The sequence below is a fragment of the Chiloscyllium plagiosum genome, unplaced genomic scaffold (assembly GCF_037043375.1).
Source record: "Chiloscyllium plagiosum isolate Xiang-an unplaced genomic scaffold, Cpla_swu_hap1 HiC_scaffold_5, whole genome shotgun sequence".
Taxonomy (NCBI): Eukaryota; Metazoa; Chordata; class Chondrichthyes; order Orectolobiformes; family Hemiscylliidae; genus Chiloscyllium; species Chiloscyllium plagiosum.
Window position 1 is genome coordinate 79,516,755 of NW_028270143.1, and position 17,969 is coordinate 79,534,723.

At 40.3% G+C, this 17,969-nt stretch overlaps 1 protein-coding gene across 7 annotated transcripts in view; it reads left to right on the plus strand.

The window, feature by feature from the left end:
- adam22 (ADAM metallopeptidase domain 22) overlaps positions 1–17,969 on the plus strand; it is a 390,158-nt gene that overhangs the window by 249,939 nt on the left and 122,250 nt on the right. For all 7 annotated transcript variants that reach the window (XM_087987353.1, XM_043690348.2, XM_043690349.2 and 4 more), the window contains exon 14: positions 4,352–4,403. In XM_087987353.1, the coding sequence (XP_087843479.1) occupies positions 4,352–4,403 (52 nt within the window). The remainder of the gene's footprint in view (positions 1–4,351; positions 4,404–17,969) is intronic.

Here is a 17,969-nt window from a genome sequence, read left to right on the forward strand (position 1 = left end):
ATCAGCCTTTAACCTTCTAAACTCTCGATATTAGAGGCCTAATTTGTCTAACCTCACCTCCACCTTAACCCCTGAAGTCCAGATATCAGCTTTGTAAACTTGCATTGAATTCATTCCAGGATTGAAACATCCTTCTAAAGTGTGGTGCCCAGATCTGCTCACAGTACTCTCAGTGGGGTCTAACTAGGGTTTTGCATAACTGCTACATAACATTTTCAACCTTAAACTCCAGCCCTTTAGATATGAAGGCCAGCATTCCATTAGCCTTTTTGACTACTCTCTGCACCTGTCTGTGACATTTTAAAGAGCTATGCACTCAAACCCCCAATATTTAACTTTGTGCTCTCTAAAAAAAAAACCCTGATCTATCCCTTTTCAGTCTGAAATGAAAAGCCTCATACTTGATTATATTAAAATTCATTTGTCACAGCTTTGCCCATTCACCTCATTTATTAATATCTTGTTGTAATTTTATGCTGTCATCTACACTGTCTACAATGCCCCCCAGACATGTCAGCAAGTTTCGATATTTGACTTTATATGCCCTTATCCAAGTTATGAATGAAAATTGTAAATAATCGAGGCCCCCAAACAGACTCCTGCGGGACACCATTAGTCTCATCCTGCCAATTGGAGTATTTATCCATTATTCCAACTGAGTTTTGTGCCACTCAAACAATTTCCTATCCATGTCAGTAACGTACTATCAATTCTGTGGGCTTCCATCTTAGCTAACGGTGTCTTTGTTTCCCTTAGTCACTCTTTTTAAAGAGTGGAGTAACATGCGGAAATTTCCAATGTAGAGTTACAACTCATAAGTCCAGGGAACTCTGAAATATTACGTTTAGGGCATCAAAAATGTGCTTTCCTACCTCCTTTACCACCTATAGATAGAAACTCTCAGATCCTGGGGGTCTGGCACCCTTCACTTCCAATAATTTCCCCATGATTGATGATTTACTTAAACTAATTTTGTTTAGACACAGTCCAATTCTCTATTAATTTCATCGGCACTTCTATGAATACTGAAAATAATCGTTCAGTATGCCTGCCATTTTCCCATGGTCATGAACAATATCCCTGCTCTCAGCCTTCAGTGAGCAAATAGTATTCTTATCACTTTCCCTTTATGTAACTATAAAATCTCTTCTTAAAGTCTTTTATGACCTTTGCAAGTTTCCTGTCATAATCCTTTTTGGTTGCTCCTGTAAACCACTTTGTTGGCCTTTATTAGTCTTTGCATTTGTCCCATTCTGTGAGATCTGTACTGTTGTTTATGTTTTAAAAGCCATTTCTTTTAATTTTATGCTGTGCCTTACTTCCTTATATCCATGGCTGTTTATTTTTGTCAGGTGGAGCTTTTCCTTCTGATTAGCATTACATGTTTCCAGTCATGTACACCATTCATTATTCGAGTTCCAGTCATGTCCATACATAATCACGTGAAAAATAGCTGTCTCCAGTCTCATTGGGTTGATCACTCAGCACAGTGTTAGAAAAAGGGATGTGCCAGGTTACAGATTGAGGTCAAATACAATTCTTCTTCTGCTGATGAGCTCACATTTTGAACTGCTAAATCTATTTCAGAATCAAATTACAGAGAATGACATTGTAATTGTGTGCTCCTAACACAGAACCTTCCGTACTGAGGTAAATCTGGAATCTGGGGTGCTCCCATGGTGGTAACTGATATTGAAGTATTGGTAATTTAGACATGGAAAGTATCAATCCACACAGACTATTAATAGGCAGATTGTGAGGAACATTTGCTTGAATTCCCAAAATAATTTCCCAGCAGGTAAGACTTGCAAATGGAACTGTAATTTTCATAAAATTATCCATATTACTTTTAAAGAAAGAAATACTCACATTTATATCATGTCTTTCATGATCTCAGGTCATTTTCAAATGCGTTACAGCCAGTAAAGTCCTTTTGAAGTGTTGTCAGTGGTGTTAAATTGGAAATGTGTTATAATATCTTAGAGTTAAATTCTATTATGTGCAAATAAAATTATATAAACCTTTAACACTGGTGCATAGTATCAATATGTTAGATGGTAATTCTCCACAGGTATAAAATAATTCTGGTACAAAATATATGAATCTGTAACATATTGTTACAGTAATGGATTATTGTGGCTTATGAACTTCATACAGGAAATCACTTAAAACAGTGACCCAGTGTTGACATGGACTGGTTGCAAGTGGGTTTCCCTCCAATTTGTGTACAGGACCCATGCCAGGATGCCAGCTTGATTGAAGGAGTTAGCTTCCTGCTGGGCAGGTAGTTCAAAGTCAGAAACCTGTTGGTGTAGTTGTGGGAATATGGAGATAGTGCGACACTAGGGGTGCGCATGGAATTGGGTGAGCTGTTCCATCTGATTTTGTCTGATGGAAGGGGGAATGTAAGATTGGTAGGTGTGGAAAAAGCATTCCTGCTTCTCTTGCTCCACTGACAGTGCATTAAAGGGCAGTCATTTTTACCAGACCACTCAGTGTTAAATTTGCAAGGTAGGTTAACTGTGATACTGCCAAACTCACTATAATATTTAAGGGACTAGTCCATCTTGTGACAATGCTGTCACTTTAAGAGGTTATTTTGTCAAGAGAGATTGTATGGTAGAGGTATCCAGTTGTCTGTTACAAAGTAAACAATTTGAGAGGCCTTGGGGTGTTTTAAAGTTGGAACATTGGGGTGTGGCCAGCTCTGACAAACCAAGCTTTCTAGTGTTTTTTTTAGCTTTTAGGTTTAGTTTTGAGCAGAAGCCTTTGGGTCTCAGAAAAGTTGGACCTTCAGTGAATGTCTCCTGGATGCTATTCTCTCTGAATCTTTTCTTGATTTTTTTTTTCCCCTACTGGTTTGGAGAACTACAAATGAGAACCTGTGTTTGAATTTGCCATTTTGCCAAGGGGCATGTTTATGAGATATTACTATATTGTTAACAGTTAATTAGTATTGTATCTATTATTTGGTTGTTTTCCAAAAGTTAAGTTATTCTAAATTCCTCTTTCTTTTGTTTGTATTTTAATTGTAGTATTTAACTAAATTGTGTTTTGCTTAACGAGAGTAGTTTGACCAGAGGCATTGTATCTGAAACACAGCACTTTACATCTACCTTTAAAATAAGAAAAAGTTAGGGTCTACGCTACTTTCCAAACATATTTTGAGGGGTTTGGTCTGGTCCATAACAGTCTTCTAGGAGTAAGTAGGCTAAAAGCTCTAGTCCCACTTCAATTAAATCAGGAAGTAGATAGGTCCCAAACTATTCATTTGTACAAAACATTACCGTATCCCAAACTTCAGCATTGGGTAATAGTGCTATGAAGTTAATGACTCCAGCTTACATTTTCACCTAGTCAGGCCAGTACAAAGAAATAAAAAAGAATATTAATGTAATTCCAGAAGAATTTGACAGAAGATACACTTTAAAAACAAATTTTAAACATCATAAGGACAACAGGTTAAAGTCATCATTAAAAAACTGAAAGATGTAAAGGGCGCTGACATCCAAAATGAATCTCTTTTACCAGCTCTGAAAGGCAGACTCCAATACCTATTGCTGAAGACTACAGTCTATAGTGTATTCGACTTATAATGCAAATCATTAACTCCTTATTTAACATTATTCAATATTCATTGACACGTGTAGGATTGCATTAATCTAGCAGTAAATGAGGCTGCATTAACATTGAAAGCTTAAAATCCCCATTCCTGTGTGTATAGTATTCATATCACATTCTGAAATAAACATGTTTTAATATCATCTCCAGTAGCCACATTCAAGCCATATGTGAATATAAAGGAAATGACAGAGAAACAATGCTGAAAAGAGTCACATAGGATTGTCATGGAGGTTATTAATGACTGTTTCATTAAAGGTAGAAAGTACAGTATGATCAATAGAAGGAAGGGATCGACTTTTAGACTAATGTTATGCATTTCCAAAGTTTGATTCTATTGTGTGGATATAAATTAAGAGTTTCAGCGTTGATTACAATTTGAAATGTTTGTTCTTTGTTCTAACTTGTTTGGTGGCTGCAAAGTAAATAAGGTTCTGTAGTGTCATCAAAGATGAAGATAAGTATATTAAATGATTAAGAATCCACTCTAATTTATTAACCTGTTTTCTTAACAGAATTGTGAAACAAATGATGGAGATTCATTTATAACTGAGCTTTTTGTATTGTCCAGGGTATCTGTAAATTGATGTTAAACTGTAAAAAAGGCATGCTGCCTATTTGAACAAAAAGAGATTTTTAATATAGAATATCATTCTTCATGTCAGTCTTTGAAATGATTAGAGCTATGTTACATATATATTAAAATATAAGTAGTCTTTTTTTCTTGCAGGTGATTGCAAATGTGAAGACCAATGGGTCGGGTGCATAATGCAAGATTCCGGGTAGGATATTAAACAAAGTATACCTGTATTAAAATCCTGTAAAAAGAAAACAGTAACCATCCTAGTGTCTGATTTCTGAGAAATAACCTGATCATTATATTTCATGTTCTTACGGTATGGTAATTATTGCCCTATAGAAATTGTGGCAGCTGATTTGCAACGTCCCACAAACAGCAATTTCTTTTGTATTCATTCACAGGATTAGAAGTCACTATCAAGATATCATTTATTGACCTAATTGCATTCAACTGAGTGACTTGTTTGACCAAATCTGATTGCAGTTAGGAATTAACCACTTTGCTGTGGGTCTGGAGTTATATGTAGGCTAGACGTGATAAGGACAACAGATTTCCTTACCTAAAAGACTGAAGTGAGCCAGATGACTTTTTGCAATAGGCTGAGTTTCATTGTCATCTTTCCTGATACTAGCTTCTTAATTTCTGATTTATTTGAATTGCATGTGGGGTATAGATAAGGTGAATGGCAGGTGTCTTTTCTTTAGGGTGAGGGATTTCAAGATGAGTATATTTTTAAGATGAGGAAAAAAAGATTTCAAAAAGACATGGGCTCAATTTTTTTAAACAGTGGTTCATATGTGGAATGAACTTCCAGAGGAAGTGGTAGATGCATGTACAGTTGCAATGTTTAAAAGACACATAAAAGATAAGTACATGAATAAGAAATATTTGGAAGGATTTGCGTCAGGAACAGGCAGGTGAGACTAGTTTAGTTTGGGATTATGTTCGGCATAGACTGCTTGGACCGAAGGGTCTGTTTATGTGCTGTATGACTCTATGATATTGAAATAACTCAAATTCTGTAATGAGATTTGAGCTCATGTCTGTGAATCAATAATCCATTATTTTGCATTACTAGCAATATAACTAATCCACTACTAATCTTTAGCCCAAATGGTAATAACACAACAATCTTTTCTTCTGAAGTTCAATATTAGCAAAACATGGAACAGGTCAAATGGCACTCATTTTAATTTCTTATCCAAGCATCTCCAGCAATGTGGAACTTCCTCGGTATCAGTACACATGTTCTCTCTTTATGATAAATCCTTACTGTGTAAGGGCTGCTCATCACAGCTCATTGATGACATGATTTCATAACAAAGCAAGTTGCAGAATTGGATCCCAAGAAGTACCTTAGCCAATATGAGGATTAGATCTGTGCTTTTAACATTATGAAGCACCACACTGCAGTCAAGTGAGCTGACCCACCATAATAGCCTAAATGACATCTCTCTGGTGTAGGATGTATATGTAGAATGGCAGGAGATGGGTGCGGTCCTCAATGAATATTTCTCCTCTGTGTTGACCATGGAGAAAGATATGAAGACTTGGGAACTTGGGGAGTTAGTGGTGATATCTTGGGGACAGTCCATATCACAGTAGAGGAGGTGTTGGATGTTTTAGAGTGTATGAAGGTGGATAAATCTCCTAGTCCTGACCAGATATATCCATGAACACTGCAAGAGACAAGACAAGAAATTATGGGCTGATATTTTTGCATCATTGTTAGCCACAGGTGAGGTCCCGGAAGACTGGAGGGCAGCAAATGTTGTGCCATTATTCAAGAAGGTCTGCAAAGAAAAACCTGGGAAGTATAGACCAGTAAGCTTCACATCTATGGTGGATAAGTTACTTGAGATAATTCTGAGAGGTAAGATATACATGCAATTGGAAAGACATGGTTTCATTAGGAGTAGTCAACATGGCGTTGTGAGTGAAAGATCATGACTCACAACTTTGTTAAAGTTCTTTGATGAAGTGACCAGGAAGGTTGCAAAGCAGTAGACATAGTCTGGATGGATTTCAGTAAGGCCTTGGATAAGGTTCCACGTGGTAGGCTACTCTGGAAGGTTAGATCACATGGAATCTGGGGTGAGCTGGCAAATTGGAAACAAAATTGACATGATGGTAGGAAGCAGAAGGTAATAGTGGAAGGATGCTTGTTGGACTGGAGGCCTGTGACTAGTATGGTGGCTCAGGGGTTGGTGCTGGGCCCATTGCTGTTTGTTATCTGTACCAATGATTTGGGTGAGAAAGTACAAGGCATGATTATTAAGTTTGCAGATGACACTAAAATAGGTGGTATTGTGGACAGTGAAGAAGGTTATCAGAAATTGAAGCAGGACCTTGATCAGCTGGGGTAGTGGGCCAAGAAATGGCAAATAGATTTTAAGATAGATAAGTGTGAGGTTTTGCATTTTGGAAAGTCAAATCAAGGTAGGAGTTTCATGGTGAATGTAGGACCTTAAGAAGTGTAGTGGAATAGAGGGATCTTGGAGTTCAGATTCACAGTTCTCTGAAAGTGGAGTCACAAGTAGAAAGGGCAGTTAAGAAGGCTTTTGGCACATTGGCATTCATCAGTCAGGGCATTGAGTATAGAAGTTGAGAAGTTATGTTGTAGTTACACAGAATGTTGGTGAGGCCACATTTGGGGTATTGTATTCAGGTTTGATCACCTTGCTTTATGAAGGATGTTATTATTGTGGTTCTGTTCGCCGAGCTGGAAGTTTTTGTTGCAAATGTTTCGTCCCCTGGCTAGGCGACATCATCAGTGCTTCGGAACCTCTTGCGAAGCGCTTCTTTGATGTTTCCTCCGGTGTTTATAGTGGTCTGTCCCTGCCGCTTCCAGTTGTCAGTTTCAGCTGTCCGCTGTAGTGGTTGGTATATTGGGTCCAGGTCGATGTGTTTGTTGATGGAGTTTGTGGATGAATGCCATGCCTCTAGGAATTCCCTGGCTGTTCTCTGTCTGGCTTGCCCTATGATAGTAGTGTTGTCCCAGTTGAATTCATGTTGCTTGTTGTCTGCGTGTGTGGCTACTAAGGATAGCTGGTCGTGTCGTTTCGTGGCTAGTTGATGTTCATATATGCGGATTGTTAGCTGTCTTCCTGTTTGTCCTATATAGTGTTTTGTGCAGTCCTTGCATGGTATTTTGTACACTACATTAGTTTTGCTCATGTTGGGTATCGGGTCCTTCGTTCTGGTGAGTTGTTGTCTGAGCGTGGCTGTTGGTTTGTGTGCCGTTATGAGTCCTAGGGGTCTCAGTAGTCTGGCTGTCAGTTCCAAGATGCTCCTGATGTATGGTAGTGTGGCTAGTCCTTTTGGTTGTGGTATGTCCTCGTTCCGTGGTCTTTTTCTTAGGCATCTGTTGATGAAGTTGCGCGGGTATCCGTTTTTTGCGAATACCTTGTATAGGTGTTCCTCTTCTTCTTTTTGCAGTTCTGGTGTACTGCAGTGTGTTGTGGCCCTTTTGAATAGTGTCCTGATGCAGCTTCGTTTGTGTGTGTTGGGGTGGTTACTTTCATAGTTTAGGACTTGGTCTGTGTGTGTGGCTTTCCTGTATACCCTTGTAGTGAATTCTCCGTTCGGTGTTCTCTGTACCATCACGTCTAGGAATGGGAGTTGGCTATCCTTTTCTTCTTCTCTCGTGAATCGGATTTCTGTGAGTGTGGCGTTGATGATCCGGTGTGTTTTTTCTATTTCCGTGTTTTAATGATTACAAACGTGTCATTGACATATCTGACCCAGAGTTTGGGTTGAATTTGTGGTAGGACTGTTTATTCTAACCTTTGCATAACTGCCTCTGCTATGAGTCCCGAGATTGGTGATCCCATGGGTGTTCCGTTGATTTGTTCGTATATCTGGTTGTTGAATGTGAAGTGTGTTGTGAGGCACAAGTCCAGTAGTTTAAGTATGCCGTCTTTGTTGATAGGTTCAGCGTCCTGTTTTCTGTTCTGTATGTCCAGTAGGTTGGCTATTGTTTCTCTGGCTAGGGTTTTGTCAATCGAAGTGAACAGTGCCGTCACGTCGAATGATATCATGGTTTCTTCTTTGTCTATGTGTATATAGACTACAAGTGTATACAGGAAAGCCACACACACAGACCAAGTCCTAAACTATGAAAGTAACCACCCCAACACACACAAACGAAGCTGCATCAGGACACTATTCAAAAGGGCCACAACACACTGCAGTACACCAGAACTGCAAAAAGAAGAAGAGGAACACCTATACAAGGTATTCACCAAAAACGGATACCCGCGCAACTTCATCAACAGATGCCTAAGAGAAAGACCACGGAACGAGGACATACCACAACCAAAAGGACTAGCCACACTATCATACATCAGGAGCATCTCGGAACTGACTGCCAGACTACTGCGACCCCTAGGACTCATAACGGCACATAAACCAACAGCCACGCTCAGACAACAACTCACCAGAACGAAGGACCCGATACCCAACATGAGCAAAACTAATGTAGTGTACAAAATACCATGCAAGGACTGCACAAAACACTATATAGGACAAACAGGAAGACAGCTAACAATCCGCATACATGAACATCAACTAACCACGAAACAACACGACCAGCTATCCTTAGTAGCCACACACGCAGACAACAAGCAACATGAATTCGACTGGGACAACACTACTATCATAGGGCAAGCCAGACAGAGAACAGCCAGGGAATTCCTAGAGGCATGGCATTCATCCACAAACTCCATCAACAAACACATCGACCTGGACCCAATATACCAACCACTACAGCGGACAGCTGAAACTGACAACCGGAAGCGGCAGGGACAGACCACTATAAACACCGGAGGAAACATCAAAGAAGCGCTTTGCAGGAGGCTCCCAAGCACTGATGATGTCGCCAAGCCAGGGGACGAAACGTTTGCAACAAAAACTTCCAGCTCGGCTGTGTTACATTTCTGATACCAGTGTTAAAGATGTATCCTCAGATCGAGAGAAAAACTTGGAATACTTGGAGTGGAGGAAATCAGTTGTCATCATTCACATATGGGAAACGTGAATATATTTTACCTAGATTTCCAGAAATAATTTAGTAAGTTAGCAATGCAAAGCTTATTGCAGAAAATAAGAGCGCTTGGTGTTGGGGTTATATATTGAGATAGATAGAAGATTAGCCAGCTAACAGGAAACTTTTTCATTTTCTGGTTGGAAAGATTTAAAGAAGTGGCAATGATCAGTCCCGAGACATCAATTATTTACAATTTCTATAAATACTCAGTGAAGGAACTGAAGGTACGGTTGCTAAATTTGCTGATGATACAAAGGTATTTACTTGTGAAGAGGACATAAGGAGATTATAAAGAGATAGAGATAGTTAAGTGAGTGGGCAAAGATCTGATAAATGGAATAGAAAAGTTGCAAAACGGTTAATTTTGGCAGGAAGATTTAAAAAGCATTTTATCTAAATGGAGAGATTTTGCTGAACTTTATAGTGCATGAATTGTGAAAGATTAGTCTGCAACCATGAAAGGCATTGAAGAGGCCTCACCTGGAATACCATGCACAATGTTGGTTATCTTATTTAAAGAAAATGCTAGTTCAGCAGAGGTTTATGATGGTATTTGCTGGAATTTGGCATATTGTCTTGAGGAAAGGTTGGAAAGGCAAGGTTTGTATTCACTATAGTTCAGAAGTGTAAGAGCCAACATGATCGTACAAACCCTGTGCACTTGTGGAAAGGTATAACCAATACTACATTGTTACTGAGGACAGTGCCCTACACAGACTAAGCGGTGGACTAAACCACCTTAAACGTTGCAAATGAGGAGGCTGATACTTGCCTTCGGGGATTTGCATTTATTAATTGAATAAATAATCACTATCTGGTAAGGCCATTTTAAATAACTTTCCAGGAATTTATTCAGACATGTCTGTCATTATGTATAGAAACTTAAAAGAAGTCACCTGACTGTCCATAGCCCCCTTTACTGAAATAGGTCACCTGACAGGCTCCTTTGACTTCCTTTTAGGATCTAGCACCACTGTCTAGTTTAACAGACATTTGGATTAACTCCTCCAATTTGCATGAACTCTGCACCACAAAAAGCCAGGCAAAAATGCCCACATTTATGTTGGATTGTTAACCTTTAAATTGCTGGAGGTCTGATTGTAAGAATACGTTAAATGGACCTGCACTGTATAAAATTGTAGAACTCACACTAAACCAGAGTGAACAGTCTGTTAGATCACAATCTGCCCAATCTGCATGTTTCCAGTCCTTTTTTTTATTCAGTTCATCTATACCATGGAACCCAATTTCAACTAGTTCAGTTTTTTTTAACAGATTTGGATGTATAAAATTATCATTTGGAAGCATGTTTAACATTTGAGGCAGGATGAAACATTTTCAGATTACTTGCAAACAAAATGCATGGATATTCTTGTTGTGTGAGGTAAAAACCAGCAGGTGGCAGAGTATCCCTTTTTCTGTGTATAAAATTTCCCATTCCCTGTCTAAGTTATTAAAGGGTAATTATTGTATTCTACTCTTAAGTGCTAAATCGACTGACTGTCTACAATTGCCAAGTGACAGAAGGTCAGAAATGATACTTTATCTGATGCCTTTTTAATGGAAAATGAGGGTGCAGTTACCCACTAGGATGAACCACAGATCTGATCACCTCTGAATAAAGTACAGAAGAAATTTACAGTATTGCTTCAATGCACAGAAACATCAGACAGATTAGTGAGGCATTATTCATCAATCTGAACGTGATGTTTGCAATGGAAAACTGTCACCCATTTGACAAGATACTGCAGTTCTTCCACACTGCCAGATTCCCTAGAGTTGGTGACTTCATTAATGATATCCCTGTAGACATACAGGTCTCAACTCTCAAAGTCTTATTATAAATGCACTGCATAGGGTTCTGCTGTACCAGTGAATCTCACTACTGAGGCATCAATCAAGATTTCTTTATTCTCAGAAAATTTGTGGTGTCTGTCTTTTGTTTTATTCTTCAATTGGATGTGTGCATTGCTGGCTCGGCCAAAATTTATTGCCTTTTGCTCATTATCCATGAGCCGTGAGCCACCTTCTTGAACTACTGCAGTTCATGTGGAGTACGTAAACTTCAATGCTTTTAAGAATGGAGTTACAGGACTCTTACGAAGCAACAATGAAGGAATGGTGTTGTAGTTCTAAGTCAGGATGTTGAGTGACTTGTAAAGGATCTTGCAAGCAGATGGTGGTGATCCCATGTACCTGTTGTCCTAGTCCGTCTAAGTGATAGAGGATACAGATTTAGAAGAGGCCTTTGAAGGAACCTTGGTAAATTTCTGCAGGGCAAATTTTAGATGGTACACACTGCTGCTACTGTGCATTGGTAGGGAATGGAGTGGATATTGAAGATTTTAGCTGGGGTGCCAAACAAGCGGGCTTCTTTGTCCTGGAAGGTGTCAAGCATTTTGTGTTGTTAGTGCTGTGTTCATCCAGGCAAGAGAAGAATTTTGCATCCTGACTTGTGCTTACAATTGCAACATTTAAAAAGTATCTGGATGGGTTGTCAGGCTTTGGGAAGTCAAGAGGTGAGTTTGTAGCCCCTGATATGTTCTTGTAGCCACAGTATTTAGGTGAATCCAATTCAGTTTCTGATCAGGGTAATGCCCGGGATGTTGAAATTGGAAAATTTCAGTGATGATAATGCTATTGAATGTGAGAGGGAGAATAATAGACTCTCTCTTGATAGTGTTGGTCATTGCCTGGCACTTGTGTGATACTAGTGTTACTTGTGTTGTCCAGGTTTTATTACATATGGATATGGACTGCTTCGTGTCTGAACAGTCATGAATAATGCTTACTGTACAACGTTGTAATCCAGATACCAAAATAACGTTCTGGGGAGTGGGGTTCAAATCCTGTCACAGCAGATAGAGTCATGGAGATGTACAGCACGAATGCAGACCCTTTGGTCCAACTTGTCCATGCTGACCAGATATCCCAACCTAATCTAGTCCTATTTGCCAGCACTTGGCCCATATCCCGCTAAACCCTTCCTATTCATATACCCATCCAGATGCCTTTTAAATGTTGCAGTTGTACCAGCCTCCACCATTTCCTCTGGCAGCTCATTCCATACGTGTACCACCCTCTGTGTGAAAAAGTTGCCCCTTAGGTCTCTTTTATATCTTTCCCCTCTCACCCTAAACCTTTGCCTTCTAGTTCTGGACTCCCCCCACCCCTGCGATAAGCCTTTTTCTATTTATCCTATCTGTGCTCCTCATGATTTTATAAACCTCTATGAGGTCCCCCCTCAGCCTTTGACAGTATGGGAAAACAGCCCCAGCCTATTCAGCCTCTCTACAGAGCTCAAATCATCCAACCCTGGCAACATCCTTGTAAATTGATTCTGAACCCTTTCAAGTTTCACAACATCTTACTGATAGGAAGGAGACCAGAATTGCACACAGCATTCCAAAAGTGGTCTGGAATTTGAATTCTATAAATATCTAGAATTAAGAATCTGATGATGACCATGAATCCATTGTCGATTGTTGGAAAACCCATCAGGTTCACTAATGTCCTTTAGGGAAGGAAACTGCAATTCTTACTTGCTCTGGACTACATGTGACTCCAGACCCACAACAAGGTGGCTGACTCTTAACTGCCCTCTGGGTAATTAGAGATGGCCAATGAATCATGTTTAGCCAGCAACGCCCTCTTCCTGCAAATGAATAAAGCGAAAAGCTATCAATTAACACTCTGTTCTTCTGACCTTATGTTGGAAGGAAGTCATTGATAAAGGAGCTAAACATGGTTGGGTCTCGGACACTACACTGAGGAAATCCTGCAGTGATATCCTGGATTGTCATGATCAACCCCGACTTCATTTGTGCTAATTATGACTCAAACCAGTGGAAAGTGTTCCCCCAGTATCTCACTAGCTGCAGTTTTGACAGCGTTCCTTGATGCCACACTTGATCAAAAGCTGTCTTGATGTTAAGAACAGTCATTCTTACTCCAGCCCTTGCACTCAACTCTGCTGTCTATGTTTGAGCCACAGCTGTAATGAGGTTAGGAGCCAAGTGGCCCTTGTGAAACTGAGCATCAGAGATTTCCAGCTTCCACAGTTCTTTGTTTTATATCAGCTAGCTGGCTTTTACTGAGCAAGTGCTGCTTGATAAGTGTGTCCACTACCCCTTGTATCACTTGAAGTAAAAATGAGAATTGAAAAATAACTTCTGCCTTAGCTTTGAACATTAGAGAGCCACAGTAATATAAATTGATATTTGAAACTGTGGATATCTGAAACAATGCAACAGATGAAATAAGATATTGTACGACAGATGCAAAGAGGATATTCCTGATGGTGGGAGTGTCCAGAACCAGGGGTCACAGTCTGGTTCTGGACAGAGTTGAGGAGATATTTCTTCACCCGAAGAGTGGTGAGCCTGTGGAATTCATTACCACAGGAAATAGTTAATGCCAAAACATTGAATGTATTGAAGAGGCGGCCAAATGTAGCACTTGGGGCAAACAGGATAAAAGGTTATGGAGAGAAAGCAGGATTAGGCTATTGAGTTGGATGATCAGCCATGATCATGATGACTGGCAGAACAGACTTGAAGGGCCAAATGGTCTCCTCATGCTCCCATCTTCTTTGTTTCTATGACAGCGGTACCTAAGCTCATCATTGCTACACACTGCACTTCATTTGAAGAAGCTTTACCTCAGAACAGAAAGAGAAGGTGTTTTGATGACTCCTAAAGAAGAGGAGACAGCTCACTACCATAAAGATAATCCACTGAAACACCTTTATAACAGCCAAATAGTACACCAGGCTCTCATAGATAAAAGTGTTCTCATAGCTGAGTGCCTGAGATATCCTTTTTGTCTAACAGCTGCACTATTCTCTATGTTACTTCAATTACCATGTCTATTCAAGCTTTGATCTACTGGGATAAAGTGAATCCAGATTTAATATTCTAGCACTTATGAGTTATACGCACTTAGAGGACTCCAAATTACACACACCCTTTCTTGTGTGGCAAGGCATTATTTCTGCCTGTCACTTTTCAATGCTGGTGACTCTATCCCAGATATAAGGATTGGAGCTGTTTCAGAATTAGAAGCAGATGGCCTGTCAACCAGCCAATAAACTCTCGTAGCACAGTGCTGGCTTTAGGGTGGAGAAGGCCTTATCAAACCGAAGACAACTAAGCCTCAAAATAACAGGTAACGGGGCACATGGGAGATGTTAATTTGTTCCTTCCAGGAGTAATTACAATATTCCTTCACTTCTGACCTTATATAAGGCCCACAATTGAATGCATGTTTACTCCAAATACAGGATTGCAGGGGAACAGTGTTAGATCTCTGAACCCAGTCATCCCTCAGCAACAGTTGCTGGGACATGGTTGAACATGTATAAAGAACCACCTGTACCCCAGATTAATATTTCTGTTGCAAGGTCAATTGAGGGGAAAGTACCAACTCAGCAAGGTCAAGCTGCACTTCCACCCTCCTTGGCCACCAGACTAACTGTTTCTCAGTGTTTTACTGTAGTGTTTCCTCTTGTGAGGTTACACAAGATTTCCCTTCTAGGAGCTAATCTGATGTACTTTGGTGCCTCTAAAGTGAGAGGACAAAGTTAAATATCTGGTTTCTGGGTTTCAGAGGAAGAAAATACTCTTTTGTTTTACCTTTAAATATTATACCTACTTGTTCTCGGCCATGAGATGGATAAAGACCTGATCCTGGGTCAATAGATGTGAAACTAGAAAAGCACAGCAGGTCAGACAAGTATCCAAGGAACAGGAAAATCAATGTTTTGGGCCAAAATCCTCCGTCAGACCTGATCCTGCTGCGTTCAAATGCCTGGTGACAGGCTTCTGACTGGTTTCTGTCAGATACATTATCTGAGGAGTAAGTGGATAGGCTTGAAGTTTAGCCTCCTAAGAGACAGAAAGCATATATGTATCGATTCCAGCAATACCAATGCTGCTGTCATTTGCACGCCATGTGCACGAATCTTTGTGGAAGTGGGTCGTTGGGAAGCATTCATATTTGGAAGGGTTGCATTAATCAGTCTCAATCCCATCCCACAGATAAAGATAGACAAAAACATCGAACATGCATTAGTGCCTAAGATCTTCTCATCCTCATACACATCAGCATATCTGTACTATAAGAATGAATTCTTTTTCTCAGTGGGGCATCTGTAGGTGTTGTAAATGTATCCCACCAGTGAACTGCATTTGCCATTAGTTGCACAAATTGAGGCCATGCTGTTCTTCTTGACTGTGCCTGCTCTCTGCAAGAGCAGCTGAGCTTGTTCCACTCACTGGTGCTTAAATAAGTCTCTTTCGAACTTATCCACCTGACCCTAATATAGTGTATTCCAGGGGCTTAAGAAAGCTTTCACCCTGTAGTGATTGTAACAAAGTCAGCAGGTGGACCTCATGGAATATGAGTTCACTGATTGGGACTGTTAACCTGGTCCGATTAGGGAGCCCTGGCTGCCAGAAACAACCAGGACTATCAGATGTGCTGTTCAGTCAAGGAGCTGGCTCTGAAGTAGCTGAATTAGTTAGGTAAAAACAATGACTACAGATGCTGGAAATCAGATTCTGGATTAGTGGTGCTGGAAGAGCACAGCAGTTCAGGTAGCATCCAACAAGCATCGAAATCGACGTTTCGGGCAAAAGCCCTTCATCAGGGATAAACTCACCACGTGGAAATAAAGGGTGACTTGGTGATGGGATACTGGGATCTGTGAAGTTATTTCACCCCCCTTGTCGCCATTTTTTCCTTTTAAATCAGTGATCCCTAGTTGTTGAACCTTCTCCCAATAGGGAGCAACTTTGCTCTTTATCCGCTATGTCTAGACTCCTCATTTGAGCACTACTTTCAAATCTCCTTTCAATCTCCTCTTCAAAAATGAGAACATCCCCAATTCACTAGTCTGTTCACAGTCATCGGGCACCCACCCTGCAACCAAGGATGGTCAGGATCTGAAGCAATTGTCAAGCTTAATTTAAGTACTCTCAGCCTCTCTAATACCTCCTGTTTCGCAAGTTTTAGCTTGTTAAGTGTCTGAGCAACTTCCTATTGCATTAAGACTTTGACAACATTGGCTTTGTTCATAAGGACAGATGCAAAGCACAGGCCTTCAGCCTGTGTAGCAGAAGTCAACGATTCCCTCCTGTTTCCACACTGAGGATATTATTTTGAGACAAATGGCAAACTGTTCAAAATTCAATGTTGCATAACTGCCAACAATTGAAATTCCATGCCATATGTGCCATCATCTTATGAAAAGCACACACAGTCAGCATTTTTTTCTGAGCCATCATATATGACTGTTATATGACTCCTAGAAATGAAGGACTAACTGAAGGCCTATCCCATGAAGCCATTACTTCACTCTTTGCTTATATCCTCTTCAGCTTACTGCATCGGAGAGCAATTGAATGATTTATGAAAACGTTAACCTTGCCCCAGCACAGAAATGTTGTGATCCATTGCTGTCTGGATTATATGTTCAGCAAATTCCCTTACATAACTGTAGTCACCCATTACTTTCTGAACTCCATATGACCTGTGATGCTGGTCGTACTGTGTTCACTTTTCTCTTCCAGCCTAACATTATTTTGCTTTTCAACTGGATTATGACTGCCTGGATCACCAACTAAAATTTCCTTCAACCTTCTTGTAAAGTTTCTTCACGACGGTTGAGACTTTCAACTACACTATGTTGCTAATATTTACTTCAGTCCTTAAGTTTTCTGAGAGTGTCTTTGATTCCAACCCTCACATTGATCTGCAAAGCTACACAACGTCATCCTTTTTTCAATTAGAATATTTCCCTAGCTTTAGAGCCCACTTTTGAAATTATGCCATACAAATATTTCAAAAAGCTCAATGATCTGAGGAGGGCCAAATACTGCTAAACGTTGTGCAATCATCAGTGAGCATCCTCATTTCTGACCTTAAGATGGAGGCAAGGTAATTAATGAAGCTGCTGAAGATGGTTGGCTGGGGACACTGCCCTAAGGAACTCCTGCAGAGATGTATTGGAGCTGAGATGACTTAAAAATAACATAGCTATCTTCCTTTGTGATCAGTATAACTCCAGCTAGTGGAGAGTTTATCCCTGATCCCCATTGACACCAGTTTTGCTTGACATCCTTGATGCCATAATCAGACAAATGCTTCCTTGATGTTAAGGGAATTTACTCTCAACTCATCTCGGGAGTTCAGCTCTTTTGTCCCTTTTTGGACTAAGCCTGTATTGAGGTTAGGAGCTGGGTGGCCCTGGTGGAAGCCAATCTGATATCAGTGAGCATGTTATTCTTTTGCTTTTGCCACTTAATATTGTTGTCAGTGGCCATTTCCATTACTTTGCTGATATTCAAAAGTAGACTGAAAGAGCAGTAATTGGTCAGGTTGAATTTGTCCTGCTTTTTATGGACTGGATATACCAGGGTAATTTTCTACACTCTCCTCAGAAAATTAGCCTCAAGCTCTGGAATACTAAATCTTACATGTGCCACTTCCACCCCGCCCCCCCCCCCCCCCCCAGATTGATCATGTTAAGATGTAACCCATGTCAAGACAGCAGGAACTTGGTGGGTAAGTCAAGTCATTTAAGCCATTATGATTGTCCACCCATTGGGTTCCTGCTCAACAGGCAGGATTAAAGTCAGGGCAATAACGCCCCTCCCCCAAGTCCCTCCTCCCTACCTTTTATCATAGCCTGCTGGGCACACTTTCCAACGCCCCTACCCC